Source organism: Anoplolepis gracilipes, chromosome 5 (assembly GCF_047496725.1).
Source record: "Anoplolepis gracilipes chromosome 5, ASM4749672v1, whole genome shotgun sequence".
In the NCBI taxonomy this organism is placed as follows: domain Eukaryota; kingdom Metazoa; phylum Arthropoda; class Insecta; order Hymenoptera; family Formicidae; genus Anoplolepis; species Anoplolepis gracilipes.
The window spans coordinates 6115241-6139823 of record NC_132974.1 but is presented as its reverse complement, the minus strand read 5'-3'; the positions used below and the strand labels follow the sequence as shown (position 1 = coordinate 6139823).

At 33.2% G+C, this 24583-nt stretch overlaps 6 protein-coding genes across 6 annotated transcripts; 4 read left to right on the top strand and 2 right to left on the bottom strand.

Annotated features, from left to right (window-relative positions):
• Window positions 1-1488: 1488 nt before the first annotated feature.
• On the top strand, window positions 1489-5278 carry LOC140666398 (ankyrin repeat domain-containing protein 27-like). Its single transcript, XM_072893550.1, has 2 exons — window positions 1489-2187; window positions 2254-5278. Exons 1-2 carry the CDS (start codon window positions 1835-1837, stop codon window positions 4568-4570), a joined length of 2670 nt encoding a protein of 889 aa, XP_072749651.1. The 5' UTR covers window positions 1489-1834; the 3' UTR covers window positions 4571-5278.
• Window positions 5279-6071: 793 nt separating this feature from the next.
• On the top strand, window positions 6072-10076 carry LOC140665557 (presequence protease, mitochondrial). The gene is made up of 2 exons (XM_072891799.1): window positions 6072-6276; window positions 6770-10076. Exon 2 carries the CDS (start codon window positions 6790-6792, stop codon window positions 9898-9900), a length of 3111 nt encoding a protein of 1036 aa, XP_072747900.1. The 5' UTR covers window positions 6072-6276; window positions 6770-6789; the 3' UTR covers window positions 9901-10076.
• A 234-nt stretch (window positions 10077-10310) lies between these two features.
• LOC140665863 (uncharacterized) lies at window positions 10311-11971 on the top strand. The gene is made up of 5 exons (XM_072892441.1): window positions 10311-10451; window positions 10538-10759; window positions 11180-11408; window positions 11492-11620; window positions 11751-11971. Exons 1-5 carry the CDS (start codon window positions 10311-10313, stop codon window positions 11969-11971), a joined length of 942 nt encoding a protein of 313 aa, XP_072748542.1.
• Window positions 10777-14302, bottom strand: Med8 (mediator complex subunit 8). Its single transcript, XM_072891802.1, has 6 exons — window positions 14249-14302; window positions 13780-14058; window positions 13400-13645; window positions 12717-12887; window positions 12462-12579; window positions 10777-12375 (listed from the first exon to the last, which is right to left on the bottom strand). The coding sequence occupies exons 2-6, from the start codon at window positions 13942-13944 to the stop codon at window positions 12299-12301; spliced, it is 777 nt and encodes a 258-aa protein (XP_072747903.1). The 5' UTR covers window positions 13945-14058; window positions 14249-14302; the 3' UTR covers window positions 10777-12298.
• A 175-nt stretch (window positions 14303-14477) lies between these two features.
• On the top strand, window positions 14478-16658 carry LOC140665559 (NAD-dependent protein deacylase sirtuin-5, mitochondrial). Its single transcript, XM_072891801.1, has 5 exons — window positions 14478-14832; window positions 15017-15231; window positions 15708-15850; window positions 15983-16133; window positions 16518-16658. The coding sequence occupies exons 1-5, from the start codon at window positions 14590-14592 to the stop codon at window positions 16570-16572; spliced, it is 807 nt and encodes a 268-aa protein (XP_072747902.1). The 5' UTR covers window positions 14478-14589; the 3' UTR covers window positions 16573-16658.
• LOC140665558 (fanconi-associated nuclease 1) lies at window positions 15849-20963 on the bottom strand. The gene is made up of 9 exons (XM_072891800.1): window positions 20371-20963; window positions 19743-19986; window positions 18459-19654; window positions 18216-18347; window positions 17672-18121; window positions 17175-17586; window positions 16986-17108; window positions 16648-16758; window positions 15849-16413 (listed from the first exon to the last, which is right to left on the bottom strand). The coding sequence occupies exons 2-9, from the start codon at window positions 19854-19856 to the stop codon at window positions 16360-16362; spliced, it is 2592 nt and encodes an 863-aa protein (XP_072747901.1). The 5' UTR covers window positions 19857-19986; window positions 20371-20963; the 3' UTR covers window positions 15849-16359.
• Between the last annotated feature and the right edge of the window lie 3620 nt (window positions 20964-24583).

The following is a 24583-nucleotide window of genomic DNA, read 5'->3' as shown; positions in this document are numbered from 1 at the left end:
ATTAATCTCATCATCAAGTATTTGAATCCAAATTAAACACATATTAAAACTTAATTAGACATGATAATTATAATACTACGAATATAATATAAACAAAAAGGTGTGTCTTTATAATCTGTTTCATTAAATTTGCATATAAAATGGTATCAAATTTTGTGAAAAATTAAATAATTTTGTTTTTTTTTCTTGTGTGTCGCATTCAAGTTTCTATATCATTCTCAATATTCGATTTCGTGATACTTGCATGATATAATTGAAACTTACAGAACGTATCGCGTGCATTGTTACGTTAATGATGACCAGATAGTACAACAGTCATTCGCTATAATTACGCGCTGCCCGATTTTTAACAAGCTTTATGCAGATGGCATTTTACAAAATAAGCGTCAATTAATCGACGTATCTATGGAGCAATATTTTCCTACGAGAAATACGACGTGTTGATATTCGAAGTGCGTTTTCCTGCAATTGTAAAAATCGTGCAATGCGTGAACTTTATGGATAATTAAATACATAATGCTCTTGAAAGTCATACATTTTACGTTAGCTAAACGTAATTTTTACGCAGATTGCGTATATGCGCAAGAAATGCAATCAGAAACAATTATTGCGTAACTGCATAAAATTAATACATACAAATATATATATATATATATATATATATATATATATATATATCTTTGCATGCTGCAGTTGTCCTTTCCTCTGCCTTCCTCTCTCTCCCCCCCTCCTTTCTCTCTCTTTCCACAATCTGAAAAATATAAATATTCATATAGAGGAAAAAAAGGAAAAAAGAGAAGGAAAGCTATATTTATTTAAATTATTTTTTAATTAAAAAATTTGATTTTTCTTTATCTCTCTTTCCTTTCTCTCTTCTTCAAATAAAAAAAGTCTCTAAATTAATACAAAAATGAAGCTTCAGAAATATTTCTGTAATATTTTTGTATAAAAATCATTCAATAATATTTCTTCTCGTTCGCTTGAGTAACATAATGGTCTATAAATATGCAAATAACTACAAGAAAAATATTGTATTTTAATTCGCATGCCATTTTGCAAGGTTTATGTATATAAGTATTTGATCACTCCATGAAGAATTTAAGCGATATAAAAACATGAATATCTTAAAAGAGATATATATAGTTTAAAAATGTAGAAATTAATTTCGAAATTATTAAAATTAAACTTACAATCTATGTATTACGCCTCAATTATGTCTCCTAACAATTACTTTTTACGGGAACTCTACACACAAACGTAAAAAAAAGCGGTTCTTTATTTAATAACTACTTGTATATAGCTACTGACGAAGTCAAGCATCCTCAATTTTTCTCTAACCCAACCTGACATAGAGTGCGTTCGGAAATCCTACTCGTAGGGTAGAGTATCTTTTGGTTGACCAATCAAGATGTAGGAATCTTTGCTCCTTTTGTCCTTGATTTTTGGACGCATTCTTAATATAACTGAACCTCAAAAAAAACATTAATTAGCACTTAGTACTATGAACTGTCATATGTTGTCATATTAAGATTTTAAAGTTGAAAAATTGAAAAAGAGGAATAGAAAAATAGTCTGTGATAAGATACCTCAAGTAATTTGAATAATCTTAAAACATCTAATTTAATATATATAGAAAAAAAAACAATTATAAATATCGTGCACACGATGCCAATTCCCAAGAAGACAGCCGGAATTCCGCATCATTATTACAGTTTCGCCCCAGCAATTTTTACTTGACATTCAATTCTATCGCACACATCCGATTTCGACAACACTCCAGGAAATAATAAATTTAAATAGTATCGAGACAAGATCAATTGATGACTATTTAATCATGAACACGGAATACGATGAGGATTTGTCGGAGAATCAATTCCTACAGCAACTAAGGAATGAATATGAAACTATATTTCAACGGGTTATCCAGGAAGGCTGGATTATCTGCGTTCCACGGACTGGAAGCTTTTCGACTCGCGAATTGCGAGAGGACGAAATTAACGCTCATATCCTGATTCCCAAGCAGGACTTCTCTGCCGGTCGATTTGACAGTCTGAACGGCAGGGAAGTGTTGCTCGTGGACAGAGTCCTGATTGTCAAGTATGATTATATGTACGGCGAACGATATTCTACTCGCTTGCTTTTCGAGGAAATTTTTTACAATCAGAAATTGCATAAATATTGTGTATGGTAAGTATACATTTAAATTACAGTGCCAAAGTGTTAATTTGATTAACACAATATTGTGTTCTGTAGGTGCATAGAACAACCTTTGGATGCTAATATGTGTGTCTCGGACAACTGTGTGAATGTAATCACAAGTCTCCAGGAAGCTGTAAACTTTCTCCAAGTGGAACTGCTTGATGGACAACTCCACGATAACTTGGAAACCAAAATCAAAGACTTCTTATGTGTTAATAAAAGCTTAGAGCGCAAACCAATGCAAATGCAAACAGATTTAGTGCATGAATTGTATGCAGATTGTCTCAAAATGCTACTGGAAAATGCAGCATTGAAAAAAAAGTTCTCAGGTAGTAAGCAATATTGTTGGAATATTAGAGTATCGCTAGAAACATATATTCTTTACGCTTTAAAAGAGGTACTGCTAAGATCATTATCCACTTGTACCGCTGTAGAAGATGCGTGCTTGAACAAAATTATTAGGAATCTAGATGGGATTCTATTGAGCGACCTTCGAGTACGATCAGACTTGGAATCTTGCGTCCATGGAGGAAAAATGGAACTCTCACGGTTAGATTGCTATGTGACTGTGTTAGGTAAAATCGAATGTCTCAGGAGAACTGTGAATTACGTTTCGCGTGGAAAGTTTACCGTCTCATCCGATGATCTTCTACCGATACTTATGTTTCTCGTTGTTAATGTCGGTTTATCGAACTGGATGGCGCAATTATTCTTTATGAGACAATTCCGTCTTTCCACAAGTTCCGCTTACGAAGCGGACGAAACCTGTTTTCTGATAACATCGCTGGAGGCTGCAATTGAGTGCATCAAGTCCGGAGTAATCTGTGAGGGAAACAAGTGCGCAATTAATCCAGATAGATATAGTCAATTGATAGACAAATCGGATCGCTCATCTGTCAATTATTTATTTGCATGTGTCAAGAACGGCAATCTATCCGAAGTAGAGAGGATATTGACTTATGAAAGATCCAACCAGGATGATGAGATTCCGTTTTGTCATCCTTTATGTACCTGTGTGTCCTGCGAGCGAAATTGGATGAAACACCGAGAGCTAAATTCATGTCCCAAGGACGACAAAGGTCTAACTTTGTTGCACATCGCAGTTATGTACGATCAAATAGTGATCGTGGATTTTCTTCTCGACCGTGATACAGATATAAATGCCACCGATTCGGATGGTCTAACGCCTCTTCATTACGCTTGCATCAAGGGCCACCAGAATATTTTGTTGCTGATGTTGCACGCCAACGCGGATCCCACGATGATGGACTTGCAAGGAAATACACCGCTGCATCTCGCCGTGGACCGCGGTCACGAGAGCTGCGTGAAGGCGTTACTATACCTATCAGAACATATGAAGATATCAGTTAATGTAAATGCTACCAATGATAACGGTGATACACCGTTGCATTTCGCGGCGAGATGGGGTTACTGCGCGATTGTTGGCATCCTCTTAGAGTACGGTGCAAACGGCAGATTGACCAATAAGAAGGGTCAAACATCACTAAATATTACGTACAGTGAGAGCATCGCCGAGTTGCTCAGGCGCTACTCAACATCTGCGAACGACATCCTCAAGAACGTTGCTTTGTCCCAGAAGAACCGCAAAACTCTCGTGCAATCCCATCAGTCGATGCCGTTTCAGCAGCATTGGGCTACATTAGACAACCTGGAGAGCCTGCCAAAACAACCAAAGAATTATATTAACGCGCAGCATCGTCTAATGGACAAATTGCTTGCCGCCATAGTCGACGGTGATGTATGCTTAGCGTGCTATTATCTGGGATTAGAGGTTTATCGGAATGAGCGACTGCCAGGCTCTCGCGCGAATCTGTGCCATCATCCACTGTGCGACTGCGAGCGTTGTTCGGCGCTTGGTGAGCGAAAATGCGAGCGTAAATTTGAGCGTGAGCGGAGGCAACGGGTGCTCGCGATCAACGCTTGCAATGATCTCGGCGAGACGGCGTTGCATGTGGCGAGTGCGATCGGTCGTGTCGAGATGGTGCAGCTACTCCTGGATGCTGGTGCGAACGTGAATGCGATGACCAAGTCGGAGGGTCGAACTCCGCTACACCTGGCGTGTCGCAACAATCGCATCGATGCGGCGAAGCTACTGCTCAACTGCGGAACTTGCGACATAGATGCCAAGGACCACAACAATGACACGTCGTTGCACCTAGCGACCGCAGCCGGCAACGTGAAGCTTGTGGGTCTGTTGGTGAGATACGGTGCAAACATCAATGTTTACAATGCCCAAAACAAGTCGCCGCTACGGCAAGCGGAGGAGCTAAAGCTATCTGTTGCCTTCACAATTGCTGGTATGAAGATTTTGAAAATTCTGAAACAAAACACTCAATCAGCTGGCGATTAGTATAAGTCATCATATTTTTCTCTTGTCTCTCTATATTTTATTTACCTTACAAATAATTTAATGAATAGTATAATTTGTAATATATTTAACTAAAAGTATAATATAAACTATAGTATAATATAAACTAAGTACTTTATGTGATACTCGATTGCGACAAAGAAAGAAATGTTCATTCTCTCTACTAGATTACTTTAAAAAGTTCTGAAGCAAAATTACGATTTTTATACTATGAGTGATTGTATTTTTATCTATTTTTTTACTTTTTTTCACTGCTTTTCTCTTTTCTGTTTTTTCTTTCTTTTTAAGGATAGTTTATTTAACAGTCAGAAAAATATCTTTGTTGATATATTTTTAATATAATTTCATCCAAATGTGATTTAATTCTAATTGAATATAATTCTAATTATAATTTTGAAATTAAATCTCAGAAAGAGAGAGAGAGAGAGAGAGGGAGGGAGGGAGAAAAATGTCTCATATATGTATTAGTGTGTATATGTATATGAGCTTTGTGAATTTTTTTTTAATATTGTACAAATTAGATATACAGCACAAACTGTTATATTATATAATGAGAGTCATACTGTGCAATATATATATATATTTATATTTATATAAATATAATATATAATATATTTATATAAAATGATTTAATAAATAAGAATATATTTATAAGATAAATTTATATATAGCAATATTAATAAATTAATGAGTGCAATTTTGTATTAAACATATATATATATATGTTTAATACAATATATATATATATATATATATATATATATATATATATATATATATATATACCCACAAAGTTTTTATAAATACATAGTTTTATAATATTTTATATTATAATTTAAAAATGTAAAAAAAATTGTAAAATATATATAACTCTATATATTTATATAAATTGTAAAATATAAATACCTATATACATTTTACAATAAGAAAAATTTATAAATATCTGTTTTGTATGAAATAAAATGTATACGCATATATGAATTCATATATATATTTATTTTAATTATGTAATCTAGATTTCTCAAAAAACGAAAAAAATATTGATTAGCATTTGTATTTTGTATTGCTAGTGAATACCATGATGTAAAAAAATATTTAAAAAAATATCAAAAGTTAAAAAATATAAATATTTATTACATTATAGTGGATATTATTGGATAAATAGAAAATAAAACCAAAATAGAACTATATCATAGTTCTCTAGAAAATAAATGTGGTATAATCAATGTATTATTGACAAAAAAGTATGTTTGTTTTTATAAATTATTATTATTAAGGTGCCTTTTCATGCTGACGCTCAACGCTCATTTTTGGCGTCAAAACAGATCACGTGATCAAAATTGACGAATTGGTATTTTTATTTTTGGTCACGTGATGTCTTTTGACGCTGAAAATGAGCGTCGAGCGTCAGCATGAAAAGGCACCTTTATTCATTGATTGTTACATGCTTGTGATAAGAAATTTCTCTCCTGCCAGTAAACGATTGATTATAAGTAAAGGTTAGGTAACAATATATGTTACCTAACCCTTTAAACACGTTCAAGACTATCAAATAAGAATCTGAATGCAATTCAATTTTTTGTTGCGAGAAATGTACAAAAGATATTTGACAAGTTTCGCAACAAATTGATAAAAAAATATTTCAATCGTTATTGTTGTAGTATCAATAAACTTTGGCAAAACGACAGGTAAGATTATTTATATTCGCTTTTGACATGGTTATGTCTCTTTGTTATTCCGGCAACATCGATATTTGATTACGAATTATTGCGAGTATTGCATCACTAAAGACTATCTCATAATCATCCTGCTTCACTAACTGACATTTCTAATTTGTCAAAGTATTCTTAATATTCTTACAATTTTTAATTTTTTAATTAATATCTTTATTTATAATATGACTCCTTTTTTGTTTTAAAAAATATGTTAATATTAGTATCCAATTAAAAAGATTTATTACAAAATTAAAAAATTAAAGTAGAATGTAAGTGAAATTGTGTTTAGTTGTAATCAAAAGCTTTACATATAATTTAAATCAACTTGGAATTATTCAAGAGAAATTAGTAAGTATCGTTATACTTAATATATCATTTATAAAATATATAATAATTTTTATATTAACGTATAAGATCTCTATAATCTTGTATAGCACTCTGACATATCACTGTATTTTATTTTCAGATACAATTCTTATTCCAAAAATGTTGAGGTTATTAAATTTATCAAGAAACTCCTCTTTAAGAAGTACAGCTTTACAACAACACTTTACTTATCGTGCCCTTCATTCATCAACAAATGTTAAATCAAGTGCTCTGCATTCGAAAAGAGAGCTGGCACAAGATAAACTGGATAAATTTAAAAAGGGCGAAGTTATTCACGGATTTATTGTAGACGAGGTATCAAAAATAAACGAGCTATTTCTCACTGCAGTGAGATTGACGCACCTTAGCACAGGTGCGCAATATCTGCATTTGGACAGGGACGATACCAATAATGTATTCTCCATTGGATTTCGTACAACTCCCATGAATTCCACTGGTTTACCTCACATATTGGAACATACTACTCTGTGTGGTAGTGAGAGGTATCCCTGCAGAGATCCGTTCTTCAAAATGCTGAGGAGATCTCTGGCTACGTTCATGAACGCCATGACTGGACCAGACTATACCATATATCCATTCTCGACGCAAAACCTGAAGGATTATCGCAATCTACAATCAGTTTATTTGGATTCAGTCTTCAAGCCAAATCTGCGAGAGTTAGATTTCCGACAAGAGGGCTGGAGGCTAGAACACACGGATGTCAATAACAAAAATTCTCCTATTATATTCAAAGGCGTAGTGTTTAACGAAATGAAAGGTGTTTTCAACGACAATCAAGCTATCCTAGCGGAACGTCTATTGAATTCTATTCTACCGAGTCATACATATTCGGTAATTTCCGGCGGCGATCCTCTCGTCATACCTAATCTGCAATACGTCGATCTCTTAAATTTCCATATGAAGTATTATCATCCTTCCAATTCACGCTTCTATTCGTACGGAAATTTCCCATTAGAAGATCATTTGAAATTTGTCAACGACCGATATCTCTTCCTATCTGACCGGATAAACGCTTCTATGTCGGAAGTGCCATCGGAGAAGCGGTGGAACAAAGCTAAAAAGGAACATGTTACGTGCAGACCTGATCCACTACTTGCAGATCCTAGCAGACACGGCTCTATCGCGATATCGCATTTGTGTAACGATATAACCGACATACAGACGACCTTCGAGATGTATGTGCTGTCGCAACTGTTGCTTAGAGGTCCGAATTCGGCGTTTTACAAATCTTTAGTCGAATCAGACATAAGCACCGGTTTCGGTCCGGTCACGGGTTTCGATTCGCAATGTAAAGACACGATGTTCGTTGTAAGTCTGCAAGGTGTAAAGCCCGAAAATTTCAAGAGGGTCGAGAGTATTTTCAACAACACCGTGGAAAAAGTTATTGACGAAGGATTTGAAAAGGATCACATTGAAGCTGTTCTGCATGGCATTGAACTTCAAGTGAAGCATCAAACGTCGAATTTCGGGCTAAATCTACTCTTTAATCTGACGTCCTTGTGGAATCACAACGGCGACTTGATACAGTTATTGAGAATCAATGACGCGGTCAAGAAACTCACGTCGCGAATGAAAGAAGATCCCAAGTATCTGCAAAGTTTAATCAAAACTTATCTCAGGGACAATAATCACAGATTAACGTTGACTATGTCGCCTGACGAGAATTATGAACAGAAAAAAGCGCTTGCTGAGCAAGAATTGCTAAAAGAGAAGCTGGAGGAGCTTTCCACGGAGGAGAAGGAACTAATATACGTCAACGGAAAAATCTTGCTTGCAGAGCAACAGAAGAAAGAGAACGTTGAAGTCTTACCGACATTGAAGATAGAAGACTTGAAGGCTGATGTGGAGAGGTACAATACGTCTAATCTAGATATATCCGGAGTGCCTCTTCAACTATCCGTACAACCAACAAACGGTATCTCCTATTATCGAGGAATACTCAACACGCAGGAACTACCGACTGAATTGAAGCAACTGATACCGCTTTTCAATTACGTTATCTCCAAGATGGGCACACAGAACTACGATTATAGAAGCTTCGATCAAATGATGCAGCTGAAGACCGGTGGCTTGAATTTCGCGAATCACATTGCTGAGAATAAAAACAGCGAATTGAAGTACGAGGAAGGGATTCTCGTAGAATCGTATTGCTTGGATCGCAATTTGAGCTACATGTGGGAATTATGGACGGAATTGTTCAACAATGTTAAACTGACCGATCTTCAACGATTCGAAACGCTCGTAAAGATGAATGCGGCTGAATTGATCAACAGCATCTCGCACTCCGGACATATGTATGCGATGAGTAGCGCCGCTAGTCTGGTCTCTCCGATAGCTCGGGCCAAAGAAAGCCTTTCGGGATTGCAGTACGTGGCGAGAATGAAGAGAATAGCTCAGATACGCGATCTGTCCTTCCTGATACAAAACATGCAAGATATAGCCGAACGCGTCTTGAACAAGGAACACTTGCGGTCGGCCATTAATTTGTCCGAAGAACACAAGGACAATGCTCTCGATGGTATTCGCACGTTCTATGAGTCGCTGAAGGGTCTTCCGAAGAATTCATATGCCATCACCAACGATCAGAGCACTGAAATGATCGAGAGCGGTAATCATCATGTACTCCCATACACAGTGAATTATTGCTCCAAGGCCATTCTGACAGTTCCTTATACGAATCCGGACTATGCTCCGTTACGTGTGCTTTCCAAGTTGATCACCTCGATATATCTACATCCGGAGATTCGAGAAAAGGGCGGCGCTTACGGTGGAGGCGCGAAATTGACGTCGGAAGGAATCTTCTCCTTTTACTCTTACAGAGACCCGAATTCTACTCGTACCTTCGACCTATTTGACGAGACGTACGATTTTCTAGCCGGGTACTCGTTACCCCAGAGCGACGTGGACGAGGCGAAGCTAGGAGTTTTTCAGCAAATCGACGTTCCTATTCCTCCCAGTAATCGTGGCATGACTAAATTCACCCACGGTATTACAGATGATGATCTTCAAAGGCAGAGGGAACAGTTGAAAGCTGTGACGAAGGAGCAGCTTTTGCATGTAGCTGAAAAGTACCTGAAACCCGGTCAAAACGGTATCAAAGTCGGTCGTTCACTTATCGGACCTACGAATACTGATATTTCGGATAGGCGCGCGCAAAATTGGATGGTATTAAATCAGGAAGAAGCAGATCAAGCACGAGTCACTGAATAAAAATTAAGATGTTATCTTATATTTTATTTACTTTATGGTATTTTTATAATAAAACGTGTTTTGTTTTATGTTAAACTGTCAACACAACTTAGCTGTTTCTTGATATGCATTTGATGTTAAATATTAGAATCTGAAAAGACTAGCACACACTTTAATAGTACATAACATTCGTTAAATAATTGTAATTTATGCTATATTTTGTATATTAAAAATATATCTTATTGTAAAAAAATGAAAAAAAAATTAATTTTTACTCATTTAATTTCTAATTTTCACAATCCTTGTGCTCATCAAAATAATGTATTTATCATAAAGTATAATTTTCCTTTTTTATTGTCCTCAGACGCGTACTTATGGATACCAATGCTGCAAGAAAATATTTTTTCGAAGCGCTATCTTTATTTTATGAAATGCAATGGCTTCATAATACAGTAGTAACCGAGATCTTGACTAAAGCTTCTTTAGATGCAATCCCTAAAGAATGGATTGAACATTTACGAATTTTGAAAAATGATGAATTCAATGATCTCATAGCGAGAAGAGAAATGAAGGTTAATCAAAAGAAATCAAGAATATTATATAATAGATTCTTAAAATTTTTTAAATGGATTATTTTAACATATTTTTGTTGTTCCAGTCCGTATGGCCCGATTCGTTAAAAACATATGTTAAGAAATGTCAAAATATCAACAGACTGCCACCCATACAGATATTACCCTCTAAAATAGAATTGCCACAGAAATTTAAAATTGGTCTCAGTCAAAAGAAACAACATGAAATCATACATTTAGCTTTTTTAGTGCACACGCAATGCAAGGTGCATGATATACAAACAATCATCGATTTGGGTGCAGGTTTGGTAAGAAAATAACAATATAAAAGAGATATAAATTTTAAAATTTTGTGCGTTACAACAATAATTTTTCAGGGATATGTATGCCAAATGTTACATTATTTATATGGCTATCGAGTCCTGGGTTTGGAAAGAGATAAAGAAAACGTGAATAGAGCGTGTATTAGACAAAAAAAGTTGTATCCTGAGTCTTTAACTAAAGTTAAATACATTCATTGTGATGTAACTCATGATTCTGCTGATATGATAGAATCCATTTTACAGCAAGAATTTCCTAGCTTTACAAATGCATGTCTAATCGGTTTACATGCCTGTGGAGATCTGAGTGCGAGCGCATCAAGAATTTTCTGCAAAATAAAATCCATTAAGCTCTTTATTCTAATCTCTTGCTGTTATCACAAACTTTCCATTTCTAAAAATATACAGACTTTGTTGCAAGAGAAACAATACTTTCACAATTTTCCTACATCGAATTGTCTACGAGAAACGATCGCGATGCACAATTTTGACATAGGCCAGTTCTTAAGAATACCTTTTCTGCGATTAGCGTGTCAAGAATCGACGGATAAATGGCATGGCATGTCTAAAGAAAAACACGACGAACATTCCTTTCACGTTCTCGCTCGAGCTGTACTAGAATTATACTCGCAACAAAGTAAGCATCTGTGATCTATATTATATGATATATGTATATGTATACATTTCGTAGATCAATTGCTTATGAAGGATGTATTCTAGATAATCTCGTCCTCAAGAAAAAAGTACGGAAAGGTACGAGGAAATCTCAATGTTCGAATTTCCAAACTTATATTAAGGACTCGTTATTAAGATATGATCTAGTACCGAATACGAACGTAAAGTTAACAGGTAACATTGATAATATATTATTTGATAATATAATAATATTTATTTAAGATTAATAATTTTTAAATCTAATATATAATATTTATACTTTCACATATCTATAAAGATAATGTACTCGTACATGATGAATTAGAAAAAGAAATAACACAATTATGGGAGGAACAGAGTAAACGATTAGAAATTGTAGAAATCTACTCTGGTCTGCAAATGATGTTACAACTCCCGGCAGAATCATTAATTCTACAGGATCGATTATCTTGGTTACACGAACAAGACCTACAAGCTGTAATTATACCTGTGATGAACAAGTGTATATCTCCTCGTTCATATGCAATAGTGTCTTATAAAAATTGAAAAAAATTATTTATCATGCTTTGATAAATAATGTAATAAAAGCTAAAATTTATTTATACAGATGATTAAACAATACAATTGAATAGCTCAATTACGTTAATAAAAAATTACTGAAGATATTTAAAATATTATTTTAATAAAAATATATCGTGGAATATATATCTCTTTTTCTTTTATTACACCCTATATTAAAACCATGGATTATATATAATTAAATTATATCGAAATTACTTTATATAAAAATTAGAAAGTTATAAGAAGATAGCTTAAAGTTCAAAATGTATTTTCAATCACTGTATAATATATTTTACATATATAGTTATATTCTTATCTATAAGGATGAATTTGTGATGCTGCTTTGATATTTGTCTTAATCGCACTCGGCGCCTTATTCATTTGTCCCACTGTAAAATATTAAAAATTAAAAGGTAATTAAAATTATAAACAACGTAATTGCACGAGAAAAACGGAAATCTTCAGAGACACTTACTTTGTGGATTACCCATTGGCCCTTGTCCTGGTGTCTGTTGCTGATTGCCAGGCCTGCCCACCATCATGTTGTTATTTACTGGATTTACGCCAGATTGAACCATTTGTATGGAATCAGACTGTGAAATGAAGTGCAAATAACATATTAATTCTTTGAGATATATAAAATAACAATATTATAAAAAGATAATTTTTTTCTTTACAAATTCAGGATTTTTATACTGTCAGAAAGTTTGAAAATAAGATTATAATGTACCTTTAAACCTTTACCCATTCCCACAGCAGCCAGAAGAGCATGAGTGTCCGCAGCACTGCTGGTCTGCGCTTGTGTCGCTCTCGCTCCAGCTTCGCTCTCCCATTCCTCGCGTGCTTTATTTGCTATATCCCACACGTGACTAATCACCTTTGTATATTGCGCCAGTTGTTTCTGAAACCCAACGAAGCACACGGAAGTTTGATAAGTGACGGAATTTCTGTGTTCCACTCGCTAAATGGACCATACAAAAATTTCTGATTGCACATAGCGAATGTAATTTCTAACATTAAACATCTATAACTATTTATGTAGCTACAAATAGGCTTGCCACATAACATCAATCTCAGCCCAAAGCGAATGGAACAAAGCTGAAGCTATTGATTAATAGCTTACATTGTAGTCCTAGTTGTGGTTTAGTTAGCACGTTAACAGAAAAATAAAACACATTTTCAGTTAGCTTCGATGTATTGATCTTAACAAATACTATATATACATACTTGTATGAGAGATGAAAGTGAACAGATACAATTTTAAAAAATATTAGTTTAGTTATATCATGTTTAGTTGTATATATACTTTAATATTGAAATATATTTAATAAAATAATTTTTTACTGTCTTAAAAAAAAATATAAGGATATATTAAATGAGAAAAAAATAAATACATAAAGAATTATGTCTTACATGTGATGTATCGATGTTAACACTCGCGGCTTTAGCTTCCAATTGCATCATTTTCTGTTCAGCTTGAGGTTCCAACTTTGTTCTCAAATAGTCAGGAACCAAATCATGTGCAAATGTGGGGATTCTACCTTCAGTCAGTCGTAGTAACTCTTCATCTTTCTCAGGGCTCAAGCGTAGCGGTAGAACTGTTAAGTTTCTGAGATTGGGTGCTTTATCGTGCGCAAGAATCTTTGAAAGGCTAGTCAGCTGTATAAATGTGATATAAATATAATAAATGTTATAAATATAATTTAAGAAAGAGGCAAAGCAATGTATCTATCACATATATATATTTATGCTATCTTATCATTTCTCCTCGATAAATAAAATAAAATACTTACATGGCCTGAAATAAGGGCGAAATTATCAAGAAAATTTGGCCAATTCAAGGTCTCGTATTCATGCTCTATTTTAAATATCATTGCAGCAATTGCGGTTTTTAAATCGTTTACTCGCATTATGATGGCTTCTAAGGCCGAATCCAATTGTTTCTCTTCCCTTTGCATTGTGTTTAGAGTTTAGATTCAGTTTTAGGTTAGTTTTATGTTAACACGGCTGTGTTAGCAGTAATTATCAACAACACACCGATTATATGTAGAATATTCACTATATTTTGGACCCTACGTTGAAAATATTATTTTTTAAGTAAATTTTTTCATTAAAATGTTTAGAATTAGATTACAATAAGAAGAGTTGAAGTAGGAGTGAGGAAATAAAAATATTTTATTCGCTCACGTCCTTACTCCAGCGACATTAAACTAGAAATATATTTTAGATATTGTAGATAGACTTATTTCATATTAATTATACCCATAAATAATCGTCGAATTTTATCAGAACTGCACTGATATATATATATATATATATATATATATATATATATATATATATATATATATATATATATATATATATACACACACACAAAATAATACAAAATAATCAGAGATGATTGATCAAAGCGTCTTCCTTCGACCTTCGATTTGCGACAGCTATCGTGATGACATCTCGTGGCTATACGTCAGCTGTTGACATCAGCTGATCGTCTTAGACACGTGATTACTTGCAAGAATTATTATGTATGTTCATGATTACTTGCAAGAATTGTTGATTATTTTACAGCGAGAAAACACACGAACGAACACGCATACATGCATAACGTTATGAAATCCTTTCGCGAGATCCTCTCGAATGCGAGCAACATTCTGATCTTAACCGGCAGCGGTATCTCCGCGGAATCCGGGGTGCCAACTTTCAGGGGTGCCGGCGGATTTTGGCGTAAATATCAAGCGCAAAGTCTCGCGACACCAGAGGCCTTTGCGGCGAACCCTTCTTTAGTCTGGGAATTTTACGAATATCGCAGACAATTAGTGAGCAAAGTCAAGCCGAATAAGGTAATTCAATGCTTGAAAAGCTTAATATTTTTAAACAATATTTCTTAACAATGTGTCATAAAGTTTTCTACATCACACATGCATATTTCCAAATCTCTTTCTTAGACAGTTTTAAAACAATTCCTATAAAATATTTAAAATTAATAATAAAGTACAATTTAGTCTGACTTGTCTTTTTTTTCAGGCGCACGAAGCTGTTGCTGAATTTCAAAAACGCAAAAGAGCAGAGGGGAAAAATGTGACAATTGTCACACAGAATATAGACGGCCTACATCAAAAAGCAGGAGCGCAGAATGTAGTGGAGTTACATGGTTCACTTTATAAAACACGCTGTACCAAATGTCATAATATTGCCATTAATGAGAATATTCCCATCTGCCCAGCATTGGCAGGAAAAGGGTATGCTATTAAAAATTCTACAAGCATAATTTAGACAGTGGAATGTGAGATATTAGTAGCTTTTCATTTACAACCAACTCAAGTTCTTGTAACATCATAACTCAGTTGAATGTGTGTTCCTTTTCATTCTGATAAGTGAAATTCAACTGAGTTTTTACCTATAATTTGCACAAACTCGAAACCATGTGCTTTACTGATTCTTGTAAACTCGCTTAAAAGTGAGATTATAGATCTATGTTGTTATGCGATAATTTTGTCACCTAAATAAGCAAATAATGACATCAAGACTTAATAAAGCATACAGTCTCGAGCTTGTGCAGATTGTAAGTAAAAATTCAATTGAATCTCATTACCGAGTATAAAATACATAATTTTAGACTCAATACCACTTGTATTAAAATGGAAAGCAACTATTAATATCTAGTATATATGACTAGTGTATTTTTCATCAATCTAATGATAATGAATCTAAACAGATCTCCTGACCCGAGCATTATGTCCTCTGATATTCCAAGAGAAGAATTACCACGTTGTGAAATCAAAGATTGTGGAGCTTTGCTGCGACCCAATATCATATGGTTTGGTGAACAATTAGACGAGAATGTACTGCAAAAGGCTTGTACGTATGAAATTTTCTTTAATAAGTATAAATTTTATCTTGCTTATATATAAAACATGATAATCTAAAATATGAAATAACAGTTTTAACATTTAATTAACTAACTTAAAACACTTAATTAAACTGTTGCAGTTGACATTGTTGAAAGTTGCGACGCTTGCTTAGTCATTGGAACCTCAGCAATCGTATATCCAGCCGCAATGTTTGCTCCGCAGGTAGCGCGACGTAATGTACCGGTAGCAGAGTTCAATATAGAAGAAACGCCAGCCACGAGTCAAATGAAGTAAGTACATATTATTAACTCTTCTATTTTTAATTTATAGATTATAAGATACTCTCTCTCGCTAAAGTTGCACTAAAGTTATTAAGTTTTTACATTCTTCAGAATTATGGTACAAAAAAAATTTATAAATATATAGAATAAAAATATAGAATATCACGCAATAACATAAAATTTGTTTTTTTTTATACATGCATAGTTATAAACACTTTGTGGAAACTTTATGACGTTATGTCATAATTTCTTCATGCTTTCGCTTACGTCCGCCACTACTCGTGTTTGACTGTAACAAAAAAAAAAAAAAAAGATATATAATACACTATATTTAAAATTTGCATGTTGATTAAATAATTTGCAGGATTTTTAAAGACAAATTATTTTTCATAGATATCACTTTCAAGGCCCCTGTACTATCACTGTGACAGAAGCGTTGGCGCCTTAAAAGAGTTGAAATAAATAATACACATAACATAATTTAATAATTGATCTGTTTTTCATAGCATAAAAAATTGATTACCTTACAATAGCATACTTCTGTATTCAATCCAAGATGATTCAAATAGTCCAACCATAATTGTTGTTTGGTTGACAATGAATCTTTCGGACCTTTTACTTCTACAATTTTGTACTGCAAAATAAGATATATTGAATTGTATTTTAATGCAATTTACATTTTGTTTTAAAATATAAGACTTCGTCAAATATATGCATATATGATATATATATATATATATATATATATATATATATATATATATATATATATATATATATATATATATATATATATATATATATATAAGCTCTTATAAAAATTATGTATCTAAAATTATGTACATAGAAAAATAAACTTACTTGTTTTGTATGTGCGTTCCATACAATTAAATCTGGAAAGCCAGCTCTCCAGAGTCGGTAGTTATGAATGAGTCGTTCACAAATACCAACAATACCTTCCACTCCTAAACAAAACGCTATCTCCTGAAAGCAAACGTATACATAATGTAAACATAATTGCTCTTTTTAAAAATTTTATTGCTTGTTTACCTGAAAGTTGTTACTGTCATCAAAAAGAGTGCCGTGATAGAGAGATGTATATTCGCGGTGCAAATCAAATTTGGTTTTCAAATGTCTGCTCAATGTTTCCGAATCCAATTTTCGAATAATTTGAAGCTTCATGTCTATCTGCTCTTTCCTATTTTCGTAAAATTCCGATGAATATAAATCTAACGGTGCGTCTTGATATAATGAGACGTAAGTGCCGGGAATGTTCATATTGTAAATCTCGTCCCAAAATAATGTGACAAATAGAGTGACCGGAAAGGCACCCTCGCAATGCACTCCCTTGGGATATCCGTCGCACTTGTAGCGATACAGTGCAAAGCTTTCGACCGAACCATACATTTGTTGATCTATGTTGTTGCTGATACACCAAGTGCTTTTCCTTTGCGAAGTATTTCTGGAAACACATATTTATCTCTTTTCTAAATTCTCTTAAACTCGCTAAATATTTTATTTAAAAAAATTTATTTCATATGAATTACCCGCATAACATTCCTTCCATTATGATAGAACACGTCTGGGATGTTGGTCGCGCTTTGTCGAGCCCGTTTTTTAATATATGTCTAACAATAACTTTTGTACATTTGCTGATGGTAGTTTTTCTGTTTACGAGTCTCTCTGCTTTGTCCAACAAGTCTAATCTATCGACTTCTGTCAGGCTCTCATGCGACACTGCATCCGATAATAGCGCGACACTAGCATCGAGATTCTTCATATGAAACATCTCTATCTTGATCAATTCATTGAACCATGATCCTTTTCTACTCTTCATATGACAATCCTGATCTATTAATATTCGCAAAAATTCCATCGCTTGTGGCATTGTTTCTTTAGTCTTTTTAAATGCATCAACGCTTTTAGACAAAACCTTGAGCCATAAGTAACCTGGCATAAAGCGTCTGATGTGACGAGGTAGTGTGGAGTCTTGAAGACTGTAAAAAAACAACGTAACATAAAACATAAATTTACATCAGCATGATTTTATTTATCAAATAATTAAGCATGACTAAGTTAGATTTTCATTACCTTTGTGTTTCTACTTCCAAGAAGAGCGGCAAACGTTGTGCGGCCAAAGATCCAAGATTTCGTACAGCATCCCATTGTTTTTTCTCAATTGCAATCAATATATCAGATAATGTATTTTTAGCTTCGATATAACTAAAAAAAGATAAAATAAGATTCAAATTAAAAAAAAAAATAAAATTCTTTCTTAATGTAAAATAGAAAAATATATAATAAATCATATAAGACAAATAATATGTTACTTACTCTAACAGGTGTCCTTTGCTAGAAAAGATAGGAAATTCACTTATTGTTACTTTTGGAAACTTTATCTGATTTGTTTCAACTCTTAATATCATTAGGAATACATCCACCAAAGTCTCAGTGGGATCTCGATTCGGTATCAGCAGTGTAACTATTCTGTCAACCATTTGTATCGTTCTTGTGTTTAATAATACACAAGGTCCTAAGCGTTTGTTGACGGACGAGCGTAGTTTAGTGGCGGGACTCGGCATTCCAGAAAATAATGATCTTGTCTCGTTGCAAAACTTTAGGATTGATTGTACATAATCTTCTTTTTTTTTACTACAATTCATTTTCAATTCTTGACAGATCTTGCGGATTTCATCAACTTGTAACAAGTTCAGCAAAACAGATATATTTTCTTCTTTTGTATTACTTTTGAAGATAGATCGTGATACAAGTTCGTCGAAAATTGGCTTTAAATCGTTGGATATCTCGTCGTATTTAATGTTACTTATCCTGTGCCAGGAATGCTTTCTTTTTAACATACGTATCAGTAATGCTTGCGCGTGGCTTGAAAGAGTAAGTAATGAAAATATAAAATCTAATTCTTCTTCATCAAAGTATCCGCAATTAACTGGATTGGAAAATACGGTAACAATGATTAAAAAGAAATGTAGCGAATAAGTGTCTGTAGGTACGATTACGTCGTTAATTTCGTATCTCGTTGAAGCTGAAGTATTTATAGGATTGTACTTGTAGCTGAATTTTCTGCTTGAGTAAACTTTTTCCAGATTAATATCATTATTAGTAATGGCTCCTTCTTTAGCTAAATTCAAATTATCTATTGTTGCAGAAAGTAACTCCTCAGTTCTATCTTTGAACAATTTTCTTCGTACTAGATTTGTACTCCTTTGTGACCCCTCTAATGCATTTTTGATCGGAGATGATGTCTTTGGGCTAAATTTTGAATTGGTGTTTGATACAGGAATATGTTTTCGATTGATGATAGGAGAGGCGTATTTAGTTGGTGATATTGATTTCATTGCCATGATTTTAGTTGGGCTATTTTTCACATCAGTCTTTGATGAACAATTCATTTCATTATTTAATGAAATATTATTTTGCACTCCTTGTTTCCTATTCAATTTGCATGGGCTTTGCTTGGTGTTTTCATGTACAGGAAAGGATTTTGATTTGCTTAACAAATTTCTCCCTTTCTTTAACAGAAAAAATGAATATTTATAATTAATATTTATAACATTATTAATATGATTAAATTGTTGTTATATTCATTAAACAACTTACTTTCTTCTCAATTATTGGACTTCTGTGATTAGTTAATTTCTTGATATTTTCTATACTTGCTTTCTTATTGCTACTTGTAACTTTATAGAACTGATCTATTTTAGTTTGTACCATCTTAAATCGTTTTTACTTCATCATAGATTCACAATACTTTTATAATGGCATGCATATAGCTAAATTAAATACATAACTGCAAAGATACGCAAAGCAGATTCAATGGTAAACGCATTCCTTTCCTTGGTATCTGGAGGAATAAACGGATCATATATTCTACATTATGTTGTGCTCTCAATCTTTGTTTATTTTGTTCGTACATTAGCCTATTCTTAAGTAAAACTTAATTTAGACTATAGCGAATCGACGAAAGAAATTACAATATTTACATAGTTCATACAAATTACCGACGAATACAAATGTTCTTTTATCTAAACGACATAGAGTCAAAATATAAATCTCGTACCACACAATAGAACGGTAAGTATCAACGGCATAATACTTTATTTTTTTATTTTTTAATCTTTTCCGTAATTTTAAAACTATACACGAATGATGTGAAGATAATATTTAGGAGATGAAGCCTTAGAGTGAAACAAAATCTTGTCAATTATGTCATATATTTGCGCTTTACCTCTAAAAATCCGGAAGTCGCATCTAAACGCATAGAGGAAAGAGAAATAAAAAGTAAGAAATTACTTAAATCAACATCGTCGGAAATCACTGTATAAAATAAACTCGACGATCTAATGCGTTATAGGTATCCTGATCTCTGATAATTCACACACATCCACCATATTATCAAATAAGGTTGGATAAGGTTAAGATCAACTTTCTGCGCAGAAGCGTAGAATATCATATGGCGGGAAATTTGTATAATCATCACACACAATAAACTTAATAAGAAAAATCTTTTTGTGATCACGCGCGAATAAGGATTGACCACTTAATTCAATTCAATGTTTTTACCGGTATAATAATTTATGTCGCACCCGATGCTACATAAAAGTGATATCTCGTCTACGAATAAAATATTGATCTATAAGGACATAAGTTTTGGAAAAATTTCCTCTTATAATTATTATATAAAACAAAAATTCAATCCTTGTAAAAAAAAAAAAAATAATAATTACGTTTAAATTAGAAACAAAATGTTGAAAGTATAAATCGTAACAAAATTTTTCGTAAAATTATTTCCGATTTATATAGTAGGCTTAAAAAAAAAAAAAAAAAAAAAAACTAATCAGAATTTACTTTTTATAAGTCCACTTTTATCAAATTTTATCGTTTGATATCCCAGTGTAATTTTTTGCGTTATATTAATATAATATATATTAATATAATTGAAAAATAGAGCAGCAAGAGCTCTTTTCGTTCCAAAAAAAAAAAAAAAAAAAAAAAACAAGAGAGAGAGCTTTGCTCTCTGCCTGAGAAACGAAGAATATTTCTGATATATTTAAAATATGTATAATGTATGATTGCACGAGAGCAGCATACATAAAATATATAATTATATAAACAAACGATAGTATAACAAATGAATTTTGAAATTGTTTTAAAGACTTGACATGCTCGGAGATATTGTATACAGTGAGTTCGTGACCTAAAACGCGCCGCACACACTCTCTCTCTCTCTCTCTCTCTTCCTCTCTCATTTTATATTTTTATATTTGTATTTATATATGTATATATATATGTATGTCGTTTGCATGTACAGGCTCACGAGCTGTGTTACGTGTATACGTACATATGTATATGAATATGTACAATAAGTCGTTCAGAGTTTAGAGTTTGCCGATTTTTTGTCCCTCTCCTCATCCTCGGAGTTACATAGTAATTAGAATATATTTAATAGCCAAAATGCAACCCGTAAATTGACTTACTTATATACACTCAATTAGTTACATCGTCTGCTATCAGTGTGTTGTTAATCGCAATAATCACGAATATTAATACTTAGGTCTCTATACATAAGTCGTAGGAAATGTTGACTCATCTACCTGGTAACACCTCTATTCACTACATTTCAGTAAAATACAAAGATCAATGAAATATCTCGCTTGAATGGAAAAAAACGTTTCCTTAAAAGAGATTGAAGGAATCGTCGCATATTCCATAATTAACTCTGCTGTAACTCTTGACGCAAAGTAAGAAAGTTTAAGGAAACGTATTATATATTATACAGCGTATAATAGTTAATTCAGGAATGTAAATCATTTGTCGGATGGTACTTGTTTCAATAAATAAGACATGTATTTCAGTATTTTTGACAATTACATCTGACAAATCCGCCGGATTTTCGGACAGTTGGACGAGCCATAATGCACGTTTTTCAAGTAAAAGGTGTTATCAGGTGACAAAAGATTAAATAATCGTATCGTATCGAAGAACAAGTCGAAGGGTTGTGCCTCTCTAGAGAGAGCGAATATTCTATATATGTAATTATATAGAACTCTCTACGTCACTTTCCCTCCTCCGCGAGTTCTCCGACTCTCAATTACAAGTTATTCTTTCGAGAAAAATTCTTTATTACTCGCGTCCAAAGTTTCGTTCAAATCGGAGCTTTGGTTGAGAAACGTTTTATTTCGTCTCTTCTCTTTGTTTTTTTTTTTTTTTTCCGATTACATCTTCCTGTCGCACAGCGACGCAGAAGCCCTACTGTATTCACAGAATAAAATACATGTATAAGTAGATACACATCGTGTGTCTCGACGCGTCAGTCGATATTATCAGTAAATCTGTTTTTAACACGCAGAAAAATGTCGTGGAGCTTTTTTTTTCGTCTAGATACCTATTAACCGTAAGCTCATTCTTCTTCTCGATAATCTCTTTGTTTTTTTTTTCTTCGCGCATTAGTAGTTTCTTTCTTCCTTTCTCATCGTCTCGATCATTCTCAGAGAATATTTGCATTGATCTGTCTTACTTCTACTTACATGATATACTATTGTTTCTCGCGAATGCAACGAATTGGGTAAACACGAAATCTCACCATCTGATACGACCGATCATTATTTTACTTTCTTGATCATAGTTCTCGGAAACGAGATATCTCCAATTATTATTAATAATAATTACAACTCGCACGGGAGTTTAATTGAAAAAAAAAAAAAAAAAAAAAAAAAAAAAAAAATTCCGCGAAACGAGCGGTCTTAACTGCAGTGAAATTTCGTATTTGCCAAATCAGAAATGTAAAGCGAACTCAGTCTTTGGTTGGAGCGATCAAATCTTGATGATTTTCGACGTTTTATTTAATTTTAAAATGGCTATTTTGGGTCATTATATTTTTAACATTAATAAATTTTATATAAAAATTCATATACACCACTATACTTCGTTTTTTTTTTAAGCGTCCCAACTAAAATAAACAAATTACTTTTCTTCTTTACAAATACATATTCTCGAATTCCTTTTTTTTCATTCACATAAAATCGCTCGTTCTTCTCAAAATCATTTGGCGGAAGAGTTATCGCTTCTTTCTTTTTAAGGCGTCGCTAAAAATCTCGATAGCAGCATATATACGCCATATATACTGTATGTGTATGTGTGTGTTTATATATGTCTGTGTGTGCGCGTGCGTGTATGTGTATACGTATGCGTTTTTTACGAGCAAATAACATTTATAAAAGCCAAACGCTATACAAATACGAGCGAATAAAGTGGAGAGAATGGAGGATACGGCTTCGCGCGCAACAGTGAATCTGAGAAAAACGAGAGAAATAATGAAATATCTAAAGAGTATATACAAATATGTGTCAGAAAACGGATTTCACAAAAAATGTTAGATAATATACAGGCGAAAGTGTGTGAAGATCTTAACAAAATAATAAGTCCTATCCAGGATAAAATTTCTTTATTACTCCTCCCTTCTAAAATCGTCTTGAATTCATAAATTTTCGTACACGGTTCGCTGTGCGCCTACCACAACAACATTTTTTTTATTACAATTATTTAGTTAATTACCTAAAAATAAGAGATACAATAAGCGTAATTATTTTTATATGTACAATATATCCTTTTTTTTTGTTTTATTTTATTACGATTTCGAGAAGTCTGCCTTCTTTTTTTTTTTTTTTTATACAATTTGTAACACATCGCACCATAATCTTATATCCCCCGTTCTCGCGTTACGGCTGGCGACAAATAGGTTTCATTGCTCACTAATGTAAGAGGTTCTTTGAGATAGGCATTCACGAATAAATCAGGAATTCATTTTATACTGGCGATTACTCAATGATCAGTGCCTGCGTTTCTTTTTAACTTTTAACAAATAACAATCACACACAAGAGCTCTCTTTCTCTCTCTCTGCGCAATCTTGAAACTCATATTTAACTCTTGCACACGGTTATTCTGGTTGCAGTAACAAGAAAAATACAACTATCCATATGTTAAAGAAAAATATGAATTAAATGTGATTGTAGAAGGTACAAAAGAGATCTGTTCCCCGCAAAATATTTCGACAAAATAAAAAACAGTTTTCTCCAATCTTTCGATATATCCTGAAAAAATATCGTTAATTCAGAAAGATTGCCTCGTTTAGGGCATAGCGTATATTCAGAAATAAAATGTACAGTCGATATATTGTCAATTTAATCGTAAAGATATTCTCTCGTTTCTTCTACATGTTTTTTTCTTTTTACATATTTTCTTACAACTTATGCATTCCGATGAAGTGGCAGAAAGGGAGATAGTATGGTATATAGAAAGACTAAGGGAGGAAGAGAGCGTCACGCATATATTACATGCGTGGAAATCCAAGAGATACTATAACATATTGGTTATTGGTCTTTTTCAGCTAATGAATCAAGATTTGTCTTCCCGAAAACATTTTATATACTCTGTTTATCTA

What these genes read in the sequence shown, in the direction of transcription:
- LOC140665558 (XM_072891800.1), bottom strand. Translation starts at nt 19,856, where the DNA reads ATGGTACAAACTAAAATAGATCAGTTCTATAAAGTTACAAGTAGCAAT. An exon ending in GGAACGCACATACAAAACAA is followed by an intron (nt 16,759 to 16,985) that starts GTAAGTTTATTT and finishes CTTATTTTGCAG; the next exon opens with TACAAAATTGTAGAAGTAAA. An exon ending in CAGAAGTATGCTATTGTAAG is followed by an intron (nt 16,414 to 16,647) that starts GTAATCAATTTT and finishes TTTTTGTTACAG; the next exon opens with TCAAACACGAGTAGTGGCGG.
- LOC140666398 (XM_072893550.1), top strand. Translation starts at nt 1,835, where the DNA reads ATGAACACGGAATACGATGAGGATTTGTCGGAGAATCAATTCCTACAG. An exon ending in TTGCATAAATATTGTGTATG is followed by an intron (nt 2,188 to 2,253) that starts GTAAGTATACAT and finishes TGTGTTCTGTAG; the next exon opens with GTGCATAGAACAACCTTTGG.
- LOC140665863 (XM_072892441.1), top strand. Translation starts at nt 10,311, where the DNA reads ATGCAATGGCTTCATAATACAGTAGTAACCGAGATCTTGACTAAAGCT. An exon ending in TAGCGAGAAGAGAAATGAAG is followed by an intron (nt 10,452 to 10,537) that starts GTTAATCAAAAG and finishes TTGTTGTTCCAG; the next exon opens with TCCGTATGGCCCGATTCGTT. An exon ending in TCGATTTGGGTGCAGGTTTG is followed by an intron (nt 10,760 to 11,179) that starts GTAAGAAAATAA and finishes AAAAATATACAG; the next exon opens with ACTTTGTTGCAAGAGAAACA.
- Med8 (XM_072891802.1), bottom strand. Translation starts at nt 13,944, where the DNA reads ATGCAAAGGGAAGAGAAACAATTGGATTCGGCCTTAGAAGCCATCATA. An exon ending in TTAACATCGATACATCACAT is followed by an intron (nt 12,888 to 13,399) that starts GTAAGACATAAT and finishes GTTGGGTTTCAG; the next exon opens with AAACAACTGGCGCAATATAC. An exon ending in GAATGGGTAAAGGTTTAAAG is followed by an intron (nt 12,580 to 12,716) that starts GTACATTATAAT and finishes TTCATTTCACAG; the next exon opens with TCTGATTCCATACAAATGGT.
- LOC140665559 (XM_072891801.1), top strand. Translation starts at nt 14,590, where the DNA reads ATGCATAACGTTATGAAATCCTTTCGCGAGATCCTCTCGAATGCGAGC. An exon ending in GCAAAGTCAAGCCGAATAAG is followed by an intron (nt 14,833 to 15,016) that starts GTAATTCAATGC and finishes CTTTTTTTTCAG; the next exon opens with GCGCACGAAGCTGTTGCTGA. An exon ending in CCAGCATTGGCAGGAAAAGG is followed by an intron (nt 15,232 to 15,707) that starts GTATGCTATTAA and finishes GAATCTAAACAG; the next exon opens with ATCTCCTGACCCGAGCATTA.
- LOC140665557 (XM_072891799.1), top strand. Translation starts at nt 6,790, where the DNA reads ATGTTGAGGTTATTAAATTTATCAAGAAACTCCTCTTTAAGAAGTACA.